The sequence below is a fragment of the Sturnus vulgaris genome, chromosome 1, assembly GCF_052056855.1.
Source record: "Sturnus vulgaris isolate bStuVul1 chromosome 1, bStuVul1.hap1, whole genome shotgun sequence".
NCBI classification, from domain to species: domain Eukaryota; kingdom Metazoa; phylum Chordata; class Aves; order Passeriformes; family Sturnidae; genus Sturnus; species Sturnus vulgaris.
This window is the reverse complement of record NC_142243.1, coordinates 87,279,005-87,292,850: the sequence shown is the minus strand read 5'-3', so window position 1 is coordinate 87,292,850 and position 13,846 is coordinate 87,279,005. Positions and strand designations below refer to the sequence as shown.

At 35.8% G+C, this 13,846-nt stretch overlaps 1 protein-coding gene across 1 annotated transcript in view; it reads right to left on the bottom strand.

Moving 5' to 3' along the window:
• Nucleotides 1–13,846, bottom strand: part of LOC106850770 (ATP-binding cassette sub-family A member 13) — a 139,392-nt gene that overhangs the window by 37,091 nt on the left and 88,455 nt on the right. Inside the window, exons 31-37 of the mRNA XM_088171259.1 lie at nucleotides 12,468–12,522; nucleotides 11,671–11,848; nucleotides 8,976–9,091; nucleotides 4,560–4,716; nucleotides 3,367–3,620; nucleotides 2,890–3,082; nucleotides 1,521–1,630 (exon numbers count right to left, since the gene is read on the bottom strand). Of these exons, the coding sequence (XP_088027385.1) occupies nucleotides 1,521–1,630; nucleotides 2,890–3,082; nucleotides 3,367–3,620; nucleotides 4,560–4,716; nucleotides 8,976–9,091; nucleotides 11,671–11,848; nucleotides 12,468–12,522 (1,063 nt within the window). The remainder of the gene's footprint in view (nucleotides 1–1,520; nucleotides 1,631–2,889; nucleotides 3,083–3,366; nucleotides 3,621–4,559; nucleotides 4,717–8,975; nucleotides 9,092–11,670; nucleotides 11,849–12,467; nucleotides 12,523–13,846) is intronic.

Sequence of the window (13,846 nt, the reverse complement as noted above, 5' to 3'; positions counted from 1 at the left end):
TAATATTTGCTTTCAAGTAGATGTTAAAATTTTGGAATTGTCACACCAGACCGAATAATTTACCCAGATACAGACCTGGGACCACATTGTACAGGGACAGCCATATGTGATCCATGAATGCACAGGTGGGACCCAAGGCAAGTCCCATCAAAATCTACAGAAAAATACTGCTCAGAATCTAAACAAAACATGGGAGATTAAATGTCCTAAAGCCCCGATGGCAATATTTTAGGAAAAAGAAATACTATAAATAGTTTTATTTCTCCAAATCTCAAATCCTCTTCAGACTCATGCTATAAACTTCTGACCTTGTCATATCTGGTGCAAAGCCATCCATCAGTTTCAAAGAATAATGAATGCTGATTTTTATCTAATTTTAAATCACTTATGTTATTTTTAATTTTGCTTAATGTCTGAAAAATTTTGTCTTCTGTTTAAGACAGAAAATTATAAAAATGAAAAATGTCTGGAAAATTATAAATGAAAACAATCACCTAAAAGTCTCTCTGACCATTTTAAAGTCTCACTCACACGACTTCTTCTCTTAAGAATATTTTTCCCAAAATCTGTTTGGTTTTTTAAAATTATTTCTGCTTTATGATCAACATTTTTTTATTATGTGCAATGAAAGATAATGAAAAAACACACTGAAGTAAAATTACGTTGGACAGTGGTGATATTGCCCATTTCAAAAGTGCAAATTTCCCAGAAAACTGTTTTGTAATAACTGAAGCTACTTATTCTTTGAAGTAAAATCTGATAATCATTGTCTTTGCACAGAGGTAAGGAAACAATGACCTATGAAGGCATTTCTAAACCAAACAAACATAACTTGCCAATTTCAAAACTCAAAAATGTTTCCTTTAAAAATTTCTAAATTAAACTCTTGGCCTGTACTTGTTCAAAAAGTATTTTGAAATGTACATCATTTAGAAAAAGAACCCAAAATCCATTTTTATATGTGTATATACATACCTACTACTGACTGAAAAAAAAACCTCTTTCCCCTCCAGTTTTGCTGGGATCTAACCCAAAGTCCATTATTCATTTTTCACTCCATCAGAATGATAAATCTCACCAACCCGACCTCTTACCCTAATTATATAGCATATTGATCAAGTAATTAATTAATTACTCTGAAGTACATAAGTGTAGGAAAATATTTTAAAATTACCTGTTTGAAGCACTGCTCATCTGCCTAAGCCTGGAAAACCTGTGTCCATGCTTTTTAACGTATGTTAAGATTTTTTTTTTTAAGTTTTAGAAGGAGTATGTTACTCTTCTTAGAGTTTCTCTTTTGCTACCAGACAAATTTATTCTCAATTTAAAAAGCTGTCAAACAGAATTAAATAATGCTAAAATGCCTTTCCACAGAGACTTAACAGCAATAACGTAATATACATTTAAAAGGGAACAAAATAGGTCCCTAGAGTACGGTATAAAGGACTGAAGATGTGCTGAGTCTTTGATCGTGTGTATTATCAATTAGCACTGTTCTGATCAAACCCTGTGTTATTTACCCAGTAGGAGTCCTGATAACAGCACGTCCTGCAGATGGGATGATATCTCCAGTCAGCATCTTAAATGTTGTGCTTTTCCCAGCTCCATTTGTTCCCAGGAGTCCAAAACACTATCAGAGATATTAAAAAAAAAAAACAAACAGAAAAAAATATTGCCCCTTAGAACTTCTCAACTTTACACATTTCCTATTATATGTCTGTAAGAAACTGTACATGGATACAATGTGTGTGCAAATTCCTTTTCCCATAGAAAATCAGTTGAAAATCCCTCATATATATATATATAATAATTTTGATTACCCCTTAAGTACTAAAAGTGATTTATTTAGGATTCTAGCCCTCCTCTTAAAAACCTGCCCAACAATTAAACTCATTATTTATCCATATTATTAGTAAATGCTACATTTGAACAGGAGGATTTTAGGTCCTGCTTCCAAACTCTGGCTATCAGTCCCTAGAGTCAATATTTCCAAGCTTCTCATGAGCTGCTTCACTCTGTACAAGTGAACACCAAACATCCGAGAGACACACTCATCTTGAACACTTATTTCAGACCCCCAGCTGCAATAACTAAATGCTAAAGCTGGGATAGGATTCATATTAAATCTACACACAATCCTTTATGATTTTGAAATACTTTTGTCATGAACATTCTTATTGATTGATAGGCTTTAATCAACAATAACATCCTCCTGGTTACCTCAGTTACCCAACAGCTGATCAGTAAGTAGCAGGACATCACTGCACCTGTGCTGCCATGTGCAAGTTTCTCAGATCTTCCAATTTTATATTAGCAACGAAGTAATTTCTCAGTAGTTTAGAAATTAATATCTCTAATACCCCAAAAACTCCAAATAATGAATAAAGCCCCCAAACACAAACATGTTCAACACTAAATTTCAATTTATTGAAATAGTTTATTTGTATATGCTATATTCAAATGTACTGTGATGATTTCAGCACGGGAACTAAAAGGGTGCTGTGGTAATGAATTCAGATCCAGTCCCTAGTTTGCTATTGAGTTGGGTATATTCTGTTTTCTCTTTGAGCACTAAACTGCTATGCTACCTTACTTGCTTTTTCTGTTAGCCTATAGTACAGTCATTTGGTAAAGATAAACAAGAAGTAAAAAAATTGAGATTCTGATGAATGTTTAACAAAAAAAAAAAAGCCAACATGAACAGTTGCTTTTTCAGCATTACCAGAGCTTCTGCTTTTATCCAGTCATTGATTTTCAGAAATTACTACAACTGAAATTTTTCTGCTGCTATCTACAGGCCTACAGCGTGTAGGCACACTGAGTATGTCTCAACAATTGCTCAGAATGAAGTGTTACTTTATAAAAGGGGACAAAGAAAGACCCCTTTACCTCTCCCCTTGGTATGCCCAAGCTTATGTTTTCCACAGCTGTGTTCTTCTTACTGAAGCCTCCGTAACACTTCCTGAGGTTGTACAGAAGCAGGACATCATTAGCAGTTCTTCCACCAAAGAGTCTCTGCCGCTCCATCTCTACATCAACATCTTCTGAAGGGCTGCCCATGCTGTTAGCTGAGCAATGGCTCCTACAAGAGAGGAGGATAATAAGTGATACGTGGCAAACTGGTCATTGCTGCCCTCTGCATAACTCTTATTTCCCTGGCTGTAACCCCTTAGCACTTGGTGATCAATTCTGATCAGCATTCAAGGGAAAAACAACTACTTGTATTTTTTCTGTAGTTTGCATTAATTCAGGTATGCCATGGTATCAGAAGTATTTATCTTCAGTTGTTCAAAGGAACACACCCCATTTTCTTTCTCCAAAAATTAGTTTAGTGCCCGCTGTGGCAGAATACAAATGATAACACACCTTGGTTTCCAGAGGAGATCCCAATGAAGGAAAAGACGTAAAAGAAGCAGTAGTGTTCCCTGAAGGGACATTTCCACAAAAATCCAGCCCAGGAAGTCCATCTCAAAGGGGCTCACATAAGAATCTATTCCAAAATTCCTGGTCAAGTCAAATTTGATCTGATTGTACGAAAGTTCTATTAAACCCTGGCCTAGGCAGAATTGTGGGAATATGATGAATGCCCATTTGAGGATATTGTAGATGTTCTGAAAACTCTGTATTAAAATGTGGCAAGGATGGAGGGGAATAAAGAAAAAAGGAAAAGAATTAGTTTTCTCCAACAGCCTAATAAGCACACTTGCAAAATTGAATACTGCATTCAAATCTCACTCATGGTAAACTGAATTCTAAAACACATATTGTGAACTATTCTGGGGACAAGGTTCATATCATATTGCATTTTACTTTCTACATCCATGGCATTCTAATCTTAGTTGAAGTTCACAGAGGGTATCAAAACACATGTAGCCATGATTCTTCTTTTTCCTTAACATTTTAACATTTGAATACTATTGAATCTAAATTACCAACTTAAACTCAAGTGAATACCAAATTTGTTTACCCACTTGCATGACACATAATCCAGATTTAACTTCAAATATCAAGTTTTTGACCTGTACACAAAAAGAGAGTCATACTCATTCGGAAACTCCTTTCCATCAAGTGGTTTAAGTACCATTATGACTAATTAAAATTACATACATGGCGTTAGAATGCAGTGTATAAATTACTATTCATACAGTGCATCAGTGATCCTAGGAATATGCAGCTTATCTTTTATGTCAATATTATTCACATTTTACGATGCATATAATCTATTTAATGGACCAGAACAGCTCCCATTATGTGCCAATTACAACTTAATGGTCTAGAAAATGTCAAAGTTTCAGTTAACACTGTTTTTCCATTATTACAGCATGCTTTTTTGGGTTACAGACAAGTTAAAATTCAAGATGGGAACAGTCAATACAGTATATTCTAGGACTGAAAAATAATGAATATTTTAAAACCACATGGAGTTTTTTTCTGGAAAAATCTTATCTGTATAACTATGTAAACACACAACATATGAACATTCTCAAATATATATATGCATGCATGTCTGTGTATACATCTCAGTTATGAAAAAGGCAAACCAAAGATTTTATACTGACCTGCACTTTGGAAATTATAGCTAACAAGCGAGGTAAGAGGGTCACCAGCATGGTACACAGGCCAAACACAAAATTTAAGGAGATGTAAGAAATAAAAGCTACATCTGAACTTGAGAAGAATCTTGATACAAGATACATCCAAGGTAAAGTTGCATATCTGAAAGTTTAAAGAAACAAAACTGTCACAAATAAGTTATGTTTTTGCCTCACCACCCCCAAAAAAGTCAGTTATCATGCTAGAAAAAACCCACAATTATTGTTCCTTATTTTTAAGAGAAAAGAACAACTCCTCAGAACAAGTAAATTTTAAAAAGGGACAAATTTGGGATACATATTCTTTAAACAATTGGCTTATACTTCCATAGAAGTATAAGACGTACAAATATTTACTGCCATGTTACACGCAGATATAATCCATTTTTGCATATAGCAGCTGCAGACATTTACTTTAACTGTTCCAGACAGCTCGTAATCCTGATTTCTGAATGACTGTAAACCCATGTACCTTATCAAGCCTCTTACATAAATATAGAATTAAAACCAAACATTTAAAGCTTAAATAATTGATGCTGAGCAGTTATCTTTTCTGAGAGGCTTTTATAAAAGGCAAAAAAATAAGGAGGAGGCAAGGAACAGAGAAAGAGAAGAAAAAGAAGTTAAAAACAATAATTTCTCAACTGGAACTAATATTTGTGCCAGTGATATGTGAGAATTGAAAAATCCTACAGACCATGTTATTACTTTAACCAGGTTGTCAGTAGAGTAATAGCTATCAAAAATGAGTGCATAACACTATGAGCTATGAGGATAAGACAGCATGTCCACAGCTACATCATCTTCAGTGAGAAGTTTTAAAGGAAGGAGGAAGGCACCTCCATTATGACAAGTCAAATTATGCCTATCCACAATGGAGCACACACATGTTTTTATTTATAAGAGATGTTTATAAAGATTAAAACAAGGCCCAGACAATCAGAGCATGCATGCCATGTAAGGAAAATTTATTTTCCATTCAACATAGTGCAAGATATATCTATCAAACAAGCAGTATATAGAATGCAGGAGCATAGGTATCAGCTTACACTATTGCACAACGATAAGTATATATGCAATGTATATATAAACACTTCCTATACAATAATAAATATGTGTATAACTGGTTTAATAGTGAGCTCAATGCAAGAGCAACTAGCCAAAAATCTGTGAATTCGCATCTTCATTGCCTTAAAATGTAGTTTAGATGACTAAACTAGGCCATAAAAGTCATTTTACTAAATGACTTTAGAATACTAAACTAAGTCATTCCCTTTTGAATTCAGTATTCTGTACTTTATAGATTAATCTTTTGCATTGGAGAATGCCAAAATCCTTTACCTTAAAAAACAAAATTGCAAATTCTGCTGGGAAGTAATAATAATGTTATCTTCAGTTTGTAGGAAGATAAAGGTTAAATGACTCAATGTTTGGGTCTCAAATGAAATTGTAAGTATTCTAGAGCCCACGATACTTTTCAGCATCCTTTTCCCAGTCTTCATTATGCACTCCTTTCTTCCCTTCAGTGATACCAAAATCACTGTTCTCAGAATAACAATATAATAAATACAAGTCCATCCTTGGAAACAGCTCAGGAAAGATACATGATTTACAGTGCTGTTGCTGTGCTTTAAATGAAAGCCAAATTTGATTTGTTTGCTTATAGCTGCTAAGAAATGAGTAAGACTTTCAGAATCCTAGTTCCATGATGTTCAAAGGCAGCCTTTAAAGTTGTGGCCAGTAACATCTACATTCCTATCCTCATTCTCTTCCTCCAGCTGCAGCTGAAATTTAGCATTTTCTAAGTATAAAAGACAGAACATTTTGGACAAAATTGCTTAAGCATTCGGACTAGCAAACACCTCTGCAATCATCTAAAAGGCAAAAAGATGCAGTTTAGCTATGTTTTTAAAGGAAATCACTTTTAAAGTAGCACACAAAGAAACTTGATTATTCTTTAAAGTACACTCTCTTATTTTTAACTTTTTTATATAACTGGGCTCTTTTTATCTTTGTTCTAGATCAGAAAATCTGTGCAAACGTACCCTGAAAGAAAAAACATTTTTAAAGGAAAATAATGCAGGTGATGATGGCATGAAGATGAATAAGGATTATATGCACGGTATTGGAGAAGAATAGAATGGCCACAACAGCCTTGATCACATTTACAGTGTAGTTAGAGTGAATAAAGGGTAGATTAGAAAGAGTGGCAACTCTGAAGTTTATCAGTGTCCTTGAGACATGTTAAACTTACAGACAGCTATTGGATCTTTGATATATGTTAATACACATTGAATACACAGATTTCCTTGTTAAAAATCACTGAAACATCAGTTTTGTCAGCCAAAGCTGAAGGAGTACAGGAGGGATTGTATTGAGCTGATTAAGCTGCATCTGCAGTCAACAAAATAAGACCCATTTTCATTCAATGACTGTTTTTCTAAAATACTCAAAGTTTAACTAAACATTTTGGTTAAAACAATGCCAGCATAACTGGCACTTAATAGTACACTGTGAGCAGGACCAGAGCCCATAGCACACCAGAAAAAACCTGCCATGACTTCAGTAGACATACACATCTGTACTGTGTGCTTCAATTGCTGCTTGGCTAAGATTTCTATAGAAGCCTGTGCCTCGTTAATATGACAGCAACTGGAGCACGAGAAGGATTCAATGGTTGCAAAGCTAATTAAAAAAAGGTGTGAGATTTCATTGTGTGAAATCTTTGCACTAAGACGGGCTAGAATTTGTGCCTTTATCTTGAAGGAATCACTGATGGATGTGCAGAAGAAAGGAAGTGAGGGTGATACAAAAGATACAGAGAGAAGGAAATTATGACTTTGGATGTTTCATACAAGTTATTTACAAGATCCTAACATCATGACCTCTAGAATATTTCATACTAGCTTGGCTATTCACATCCAGGAAGACAAGCTCAAACTGGAATTATACAGAAAAATGATAAATAGAATTATGCAAATAATTTTGAAGGTTTTATAATGGAAGTCTTGGCTTGTTTTGGCTAGCAAAAGGCATTTGATGAAGGAAAATTATGAAGTATGCTTCTGCATAAACTTATGCTATAATTTCCAAGAAAAGATCCAGCTTTGAGGATACCTAAACAGTTTCAAAAAAATGAGTTGCTGAAGGCACAAAACCTTGAAAACAATTTCAAGAGGCAATATAGTAAATTGGGGGTTTTTTTGAAGAGTTTATCTGAGACTCTTTCTGGAATAGAACATGTCCTGACTTTGTAGAAAGTCCTTTCTTCTTTCCTTCCCTACCATTCTCGCATGAAGCAGCTATATTTCATTATCTAAACATCTGTCATGCAAGATATGCCCTACAAAGGTACCAACAATTAGTTGCTTGAAATAAAAAATAAACTTCTCAGAAGCCTTCTCCTTTAACAATTAATCTTCAGCATTCCTAACATCACCTTAGACAGCACATGGGAAAAGTTATGAGTCCCAGTATGTTTCAATAGACCTGGGGCTTCTGTCTTTAAATAAAAAAATAAATTTAAAATCAAATTCTATTGGAAATCTTACCCTGAAATCATGGTGCATTACAGAATTTGTGCATGTACAACAAACCTTTAATTTTGCCCCTTGAGTGACACAACAGAATGTACTATTAATTTGATTGATCCCAGGGCTGAACAGGCTTACTTTATAGACATATCCATCCTCTGTTTAACCAGCTATTTTAACCTTCCACAAGAGGTTTTTTGGTTGTTTTTTTTTCTTTTTGTTGGTTGCTTGGGTTTTTTGGGGTTTTTTTGTTTTGTTTTTGGTTTTTTGGGCTTTGTTTGTTTTCTTTTTGTTGTTGTTTTCTTGTGAAACTAAGCAAGAGAGTAGCATGGTAGAACTTTCCTCTCTCACAGTACTATTGGGAGACAAATCTCCAATCAGCCCAGTACTTCACATTGGACAGCGTTCTCACTGGAAATATAAACTCCTGGAGATATCTTGAATTACAGAAAATGTATAGACCTGCAATAAAAGCTGTTTCTTAACTTCTTGATGATATTCTGCACAGCTAAGCACTGAAATTCTGACCTATATTATTAATATTCTCTCATTTTCTGGAAGATAACATACAATCAATTTCTAACAACAAACTTGTTATACAGGCTGAGTATCTTCTGAGACGTTTGCACTCTTTTTATTGTGTGTGTGTGTATGTGAGTAAATCTCCCTCCACTTTTTGTGTTTAATTTTCAAGCTCACATTTCAGCCTGTTTTCTCACTATATTTTGCTGAGTCATAATTGGTTACAAAGACAGAAAACCACGTATCCACCGGCAGGTGCAAACTACATCTAAAGATTTGTTTGTTTCTTAGAAGCTGTAATTCCATAGTAGCATTTCCAATCACATACCCAAAGAGTATCAGCAGGAGAACAGTGGCTGCCAAGTTCTTTCGGAAAGTGAAGGCTGATAGCTGGAAGGCACTAATAACACCAACACACAGGGTGACTGGAACCATGTAAAACAGCTAGAAACAGAAATAAAAAACATTGAGTAGGTGAGCATCCCTTACTGGTCTTACCTAACTTGCATGGAAGTGTTCTACAAATTAACTTCTCCATATTTGCAATACAATTATAGTAGAAGTTAGAAAGAAATAGGCAGAAGAGCTTGGAGATTTGACAGTCTGCACTTGCTGTGAAACTGCCCCCTACGTAAGAAACAACCTGACAAGATAAAATCTGACTACAGAATATCCCCCTTAATCCTATTTCTATTGACCTTTCCAATACATCCATTTAACAAGCTAACTCTTCCAGATAATGAGTCCGTACGGGGCTATTGTTCCAAAACATCAAATTATACTGTGAATACAGAGGCTTGGTTTCAGAAACAGCAGTTTCACTGATTGGTGCTGCAATCATATGGGATAATCATAATGACACAATTTTAAAAGAGATTTTAATGAAGGATCATGTGTGCTGATGAAGCAAATTATATCTTTTATTGGGAATGGACACAATATGTAAAAGCATTACACCCATTAGGCAACAGGAAACTCTGTTTAGTCTCTTGACATAACGGCAACCAAATACTTAAGGGTAGCAGGGTGGGAGTGGTACAGGAGATTCATATCCAAGAATTGAAGAGAGAGGGTTTCTGCTTGCAAATTGCATTGTCAGGATGTGAAAACCCGTGCTCAGTTCCACTTTTAGTGTCTGCCTGCTCTGTGCACTGAACCGGAGCTCACTAGGGTGCTGACTGCCTCCATTTCTGCTTGTGTAATATTTAGCTTTATAGCTTTAACTTAATAGAACTGAGATTCTGAGATACGACTGCAATAGAGGCAGTAAATCAAGGTCTAGCTAAATATTCGGTGTAGAACAACATACTGTCAAAATTAGACTTTCATTCTGAAGTACAATGAAAACCTGTTCCAAATTAAACTAGAGGCCATCATGTCTTTGCTACTGGGAAAACATACTTTTTTAAGAGAAGGGCAATGGAGTAAAATGTAGATGGATGTAATGTTCTCATCTTATTCACAGTGTACCTTTTCTTTGCCATATACAAGTATCATAAAGTACCACCCACAGATATATGTTTCAGTTACACTGAAGCTGTATAAAAATATTGTAGAGAAATCACAAAGCATTTGAGTCCCCGTACTTTTCAATAGACCTAGGGCTTCTGTCTAGAAATAAATAAATAATTTAAAAATCAAATTCTATGGGAACTCTTACCCTGAAATCATGGTGTATTACAGAATTTGTGCATGTACGACAAAACAACTTTAATTTTGCCCCTCTAGTGACACAAGCTTGATCTGAACAAAACGTCTCTAGTTCTCTTTAAATTTTCTTAGCACTTACACTTTTTCCATTTGTTGAACATAGTAATGAATATCATTCATGCCTATAAATACAGTGAGAACAGCCTGATTCTCATGAGAGCAATTTCATAAATCAAATACTTCTGCAGACCTAGTAAAGATTCTGCTACCAGTAATACAGGACATAGCCTGTAATACTTGAAATACGTAGAGGGATTTAAAATTTGACAGTTCATATATTCATGTGTTCAGTGTCCCTAAATGATCTGCAGCACAATTAGCATTTAAAGCAGTGTCTGTTCTTTCCCACATCATGATTGATCATGCAGTACTGTGTTGAATTTGTGAGAACATTTTGGGAGATTGACAGAAAATAATGAGGAGTTGACTTTGTTCACAAGGAGAAACTGAATGATGAAGGACTGTTTTTAACCAAGTCTTCTTATCTGAAGCAGCAGCAAAAAGAAATAGCAAGATTGATTGGCCAAGTAAATAACATTTTGAAAAATGTCCTCTTACCTCAAGATTGCTCAAGGATGAAAATTCTGATTTCAAGCATGGATGGGTAAAGATCTAATGTTTCAGAATTAGAACGGTCTAAATGAAAACAGTGTTCCAAAAATTTCTGTTCCTGACCAGTGTATCATAGAATCCAACCTAAAGGTTGGAAAGGACCTTAAGAGCATGAGGTCCAACCATTAATCCAGCACTGCCAAGTCCACCACTAAACCATGTCTCTCAGTGCCATATCTATACAGCTTTTAAATACCTCCAGAGATGGTGACTCCACCACATCCTCGTGCTACTGCTTCCAGTGCTTGCCACAAGTAAAAGGTACCAATCATACATATCTCTCATATTATCCACAACAACACATAATTATCCCTTAAAGTAGCTGACTAGTATTTTCAGTTTTCTCCACTAATTTGTAAGGTTTTGCCCCTGCATGGCAAAATCCAAAGCATAGAAATTCCTGCTATGAGCTGCTGTGTGGAAGATTCTTTCTGTCTAGGCTGATTAACCAACTTCTTTTTATTAGCTAAAGCTACCAAATCATTTGCAATTCTGCTTTGGGAAGCAAGGAACACAATCCTTGCCCAGAATTAAAGTAGGAATGGTGACTTAGAGTTTGTTATCATGTCAGCCAAGAGCTGTGCACTCTGTGCAATTCAAATCTTATTTGTGTATCTTGTGACCATATCTCCTTTTGGTTATTTATAAGAAACTAGCCTAAAATGTACACCTGAGCACATCCTGCCCCACATAATACATACCATATCACAGCAGAAGTTAGCAAGCCAGTAAGTTTTGTAACCCAGGCCTGTGATGTGTTGCAAGCGTTTTGTCCCAGATACTCTGTCTTTCACTGTGGCAGTTCCGATGGATGCAGTGAGGATTGAGAAACCCAGCATGATACACAGTGCCACCCCACACTGACGGATGTTCTCCATTCTAGGGTAAGAAGCAAAACAATGCAATGGAAACACAACGGGGAAAAAACCCTCATTTTTCAGGCCAACTTCTCACCAAAACACTAGGACTGGACATTAGGACCTTAATCCTGACTGCAAACACCATAGAATCACAGAATGGTTTGGGTTGGAAGGGACCTTAAAGATAGCCCAGTTCCAACATCCTGCAATGAGCAGGGACACAATGTCTCCACACTGTCAACATCTAATTAAAGAACAGGAACAAGATGTGTTAAGTTACAAAACTATAGGCGAATTACAGAGCACAGCATGCATCCGAGGTGTAAAGTGAAGCTTGTGCAAATATTTCCCCTTTACAGAAAACTAAAATTTAAACCCTCAAAAAATCATTTGAAAGTTACCTTATTTAAAACTGTTATGACACACTCAGCATAAAATCAGTATATTTCTTTACAAAATACTGCAACCACTTTTGGTATAAACAGTGGGCTTGACAGACAGACCACACTAAAATATTCTTCCCTTAGTAGAACAGAATTGTGTCTATCAATTCACAGCATCTATTGCAGGAGGTATATATTCTTATTTAATTGATAGTTTCAATTGTCTGCTGTGAAACATTTTAAGAGTTTGCTCACATTTTATCCTCATCCAACAAGGCTCCTCCATATGGTTGGCTGTAGAGTGTTATCCCTGTGAAAAGAAAAATAAATCATAAAATATTAAATCTTTTTAAGCACTCCAAGTTCTAGAGTATACTGTTAACACTTGTTACACATATGAATAAAAAGGCTAAATACTTAGTAATCAACAAAAAGAGGTCAAACACCAGTTTTCAAAACCAAACATTGTCTCCTATTGAGTGATTTCCAGAGTTTGGAGCCACTAAAAACCCATGAATAAACATAAGTAGTAGCTGCTTTTCTGCGTTATGAAGTTCAGAAATTGGTTCAACAATGCAATATATTGCTACAAAATCTACATCACAGAAGAGACCAACTATAAAATCTAAAGTAGAATTTGTTTATATACCTAATCTTCTGGGGTAAGGTAGGTTGTTACTGCAATTTATACACTTGGTTAAAATTTTAGATTAGACTTTTCTGCAATTTTTAGATTATTGATGTTTTGCTGAGAAAAACTGTTTAGCTAAATTCACAAGAGAAAAAAAAAGTCACACCTTTGATTGAAATTTTAGAGCTCTACATTAAAATCATACACAGCTTAGGAGACCAAGAAAAATCCTGAGCAGACAATGCATTCTTAGGTTTATTTTGGTTCTTGGTGCAACCAACCTGTAGCAATCTAGCAAAAATAACTTTGGAATTGGAAGGTAGTTTAAGAACAACAACTGTGTCTTTTTGCTTTTTTCTTTTCAAGCAAAAGAAGAAAAATGGTGGGGGGTGAAGGTGCAAAACATTGTCACTGAAAGAGTTGCTGCTCCACTGGACTTGATGCTGTTTGTGACTTACCTCTTCTGGTGTGCCTGACAGATGTGCTAGCTATGCTGGTTTTGTGCTGGACAGAATTAATTTCCTTCACAATAGCTGACATGGGGGTATGTTTTGGATTTGTGCTGGAAACAACGTTGATAACACAGGGATGCTGTTATCCCTATTGCTGAGCCGCCCTTGGAGCCAAGATATTTTCTGTTCCTCTCCCATTCCGCCAGTGAGGAGAACAGGGAGGGTGCACAGGGAGCTGGGGAGGGGTCCCAGTGGGACAGCTGACCCTGACAGACCAAAGGGACATTCCATACTATATGGCATCATGTTCAGCCTGTAACATGGGGGAAGATCGAGGAATTGGAGGAATGTTTGGAGCTATGACATTCGCCTTCCTAAGGCAATGTTAGGTGTGATGGGGGCCCTGCTCTCCTGGGAACGGCTGAACACCTTCCTGCCTATGGGAAAGGCAGAATGAATTCCTTGCTTTGTGTGTGGCTCTTTTTTTTTTTTTTTTTTTCTTTAAGTATTAAAGAGTCTTTATCTCAACTTATGAGTTTTATCACTTCTAA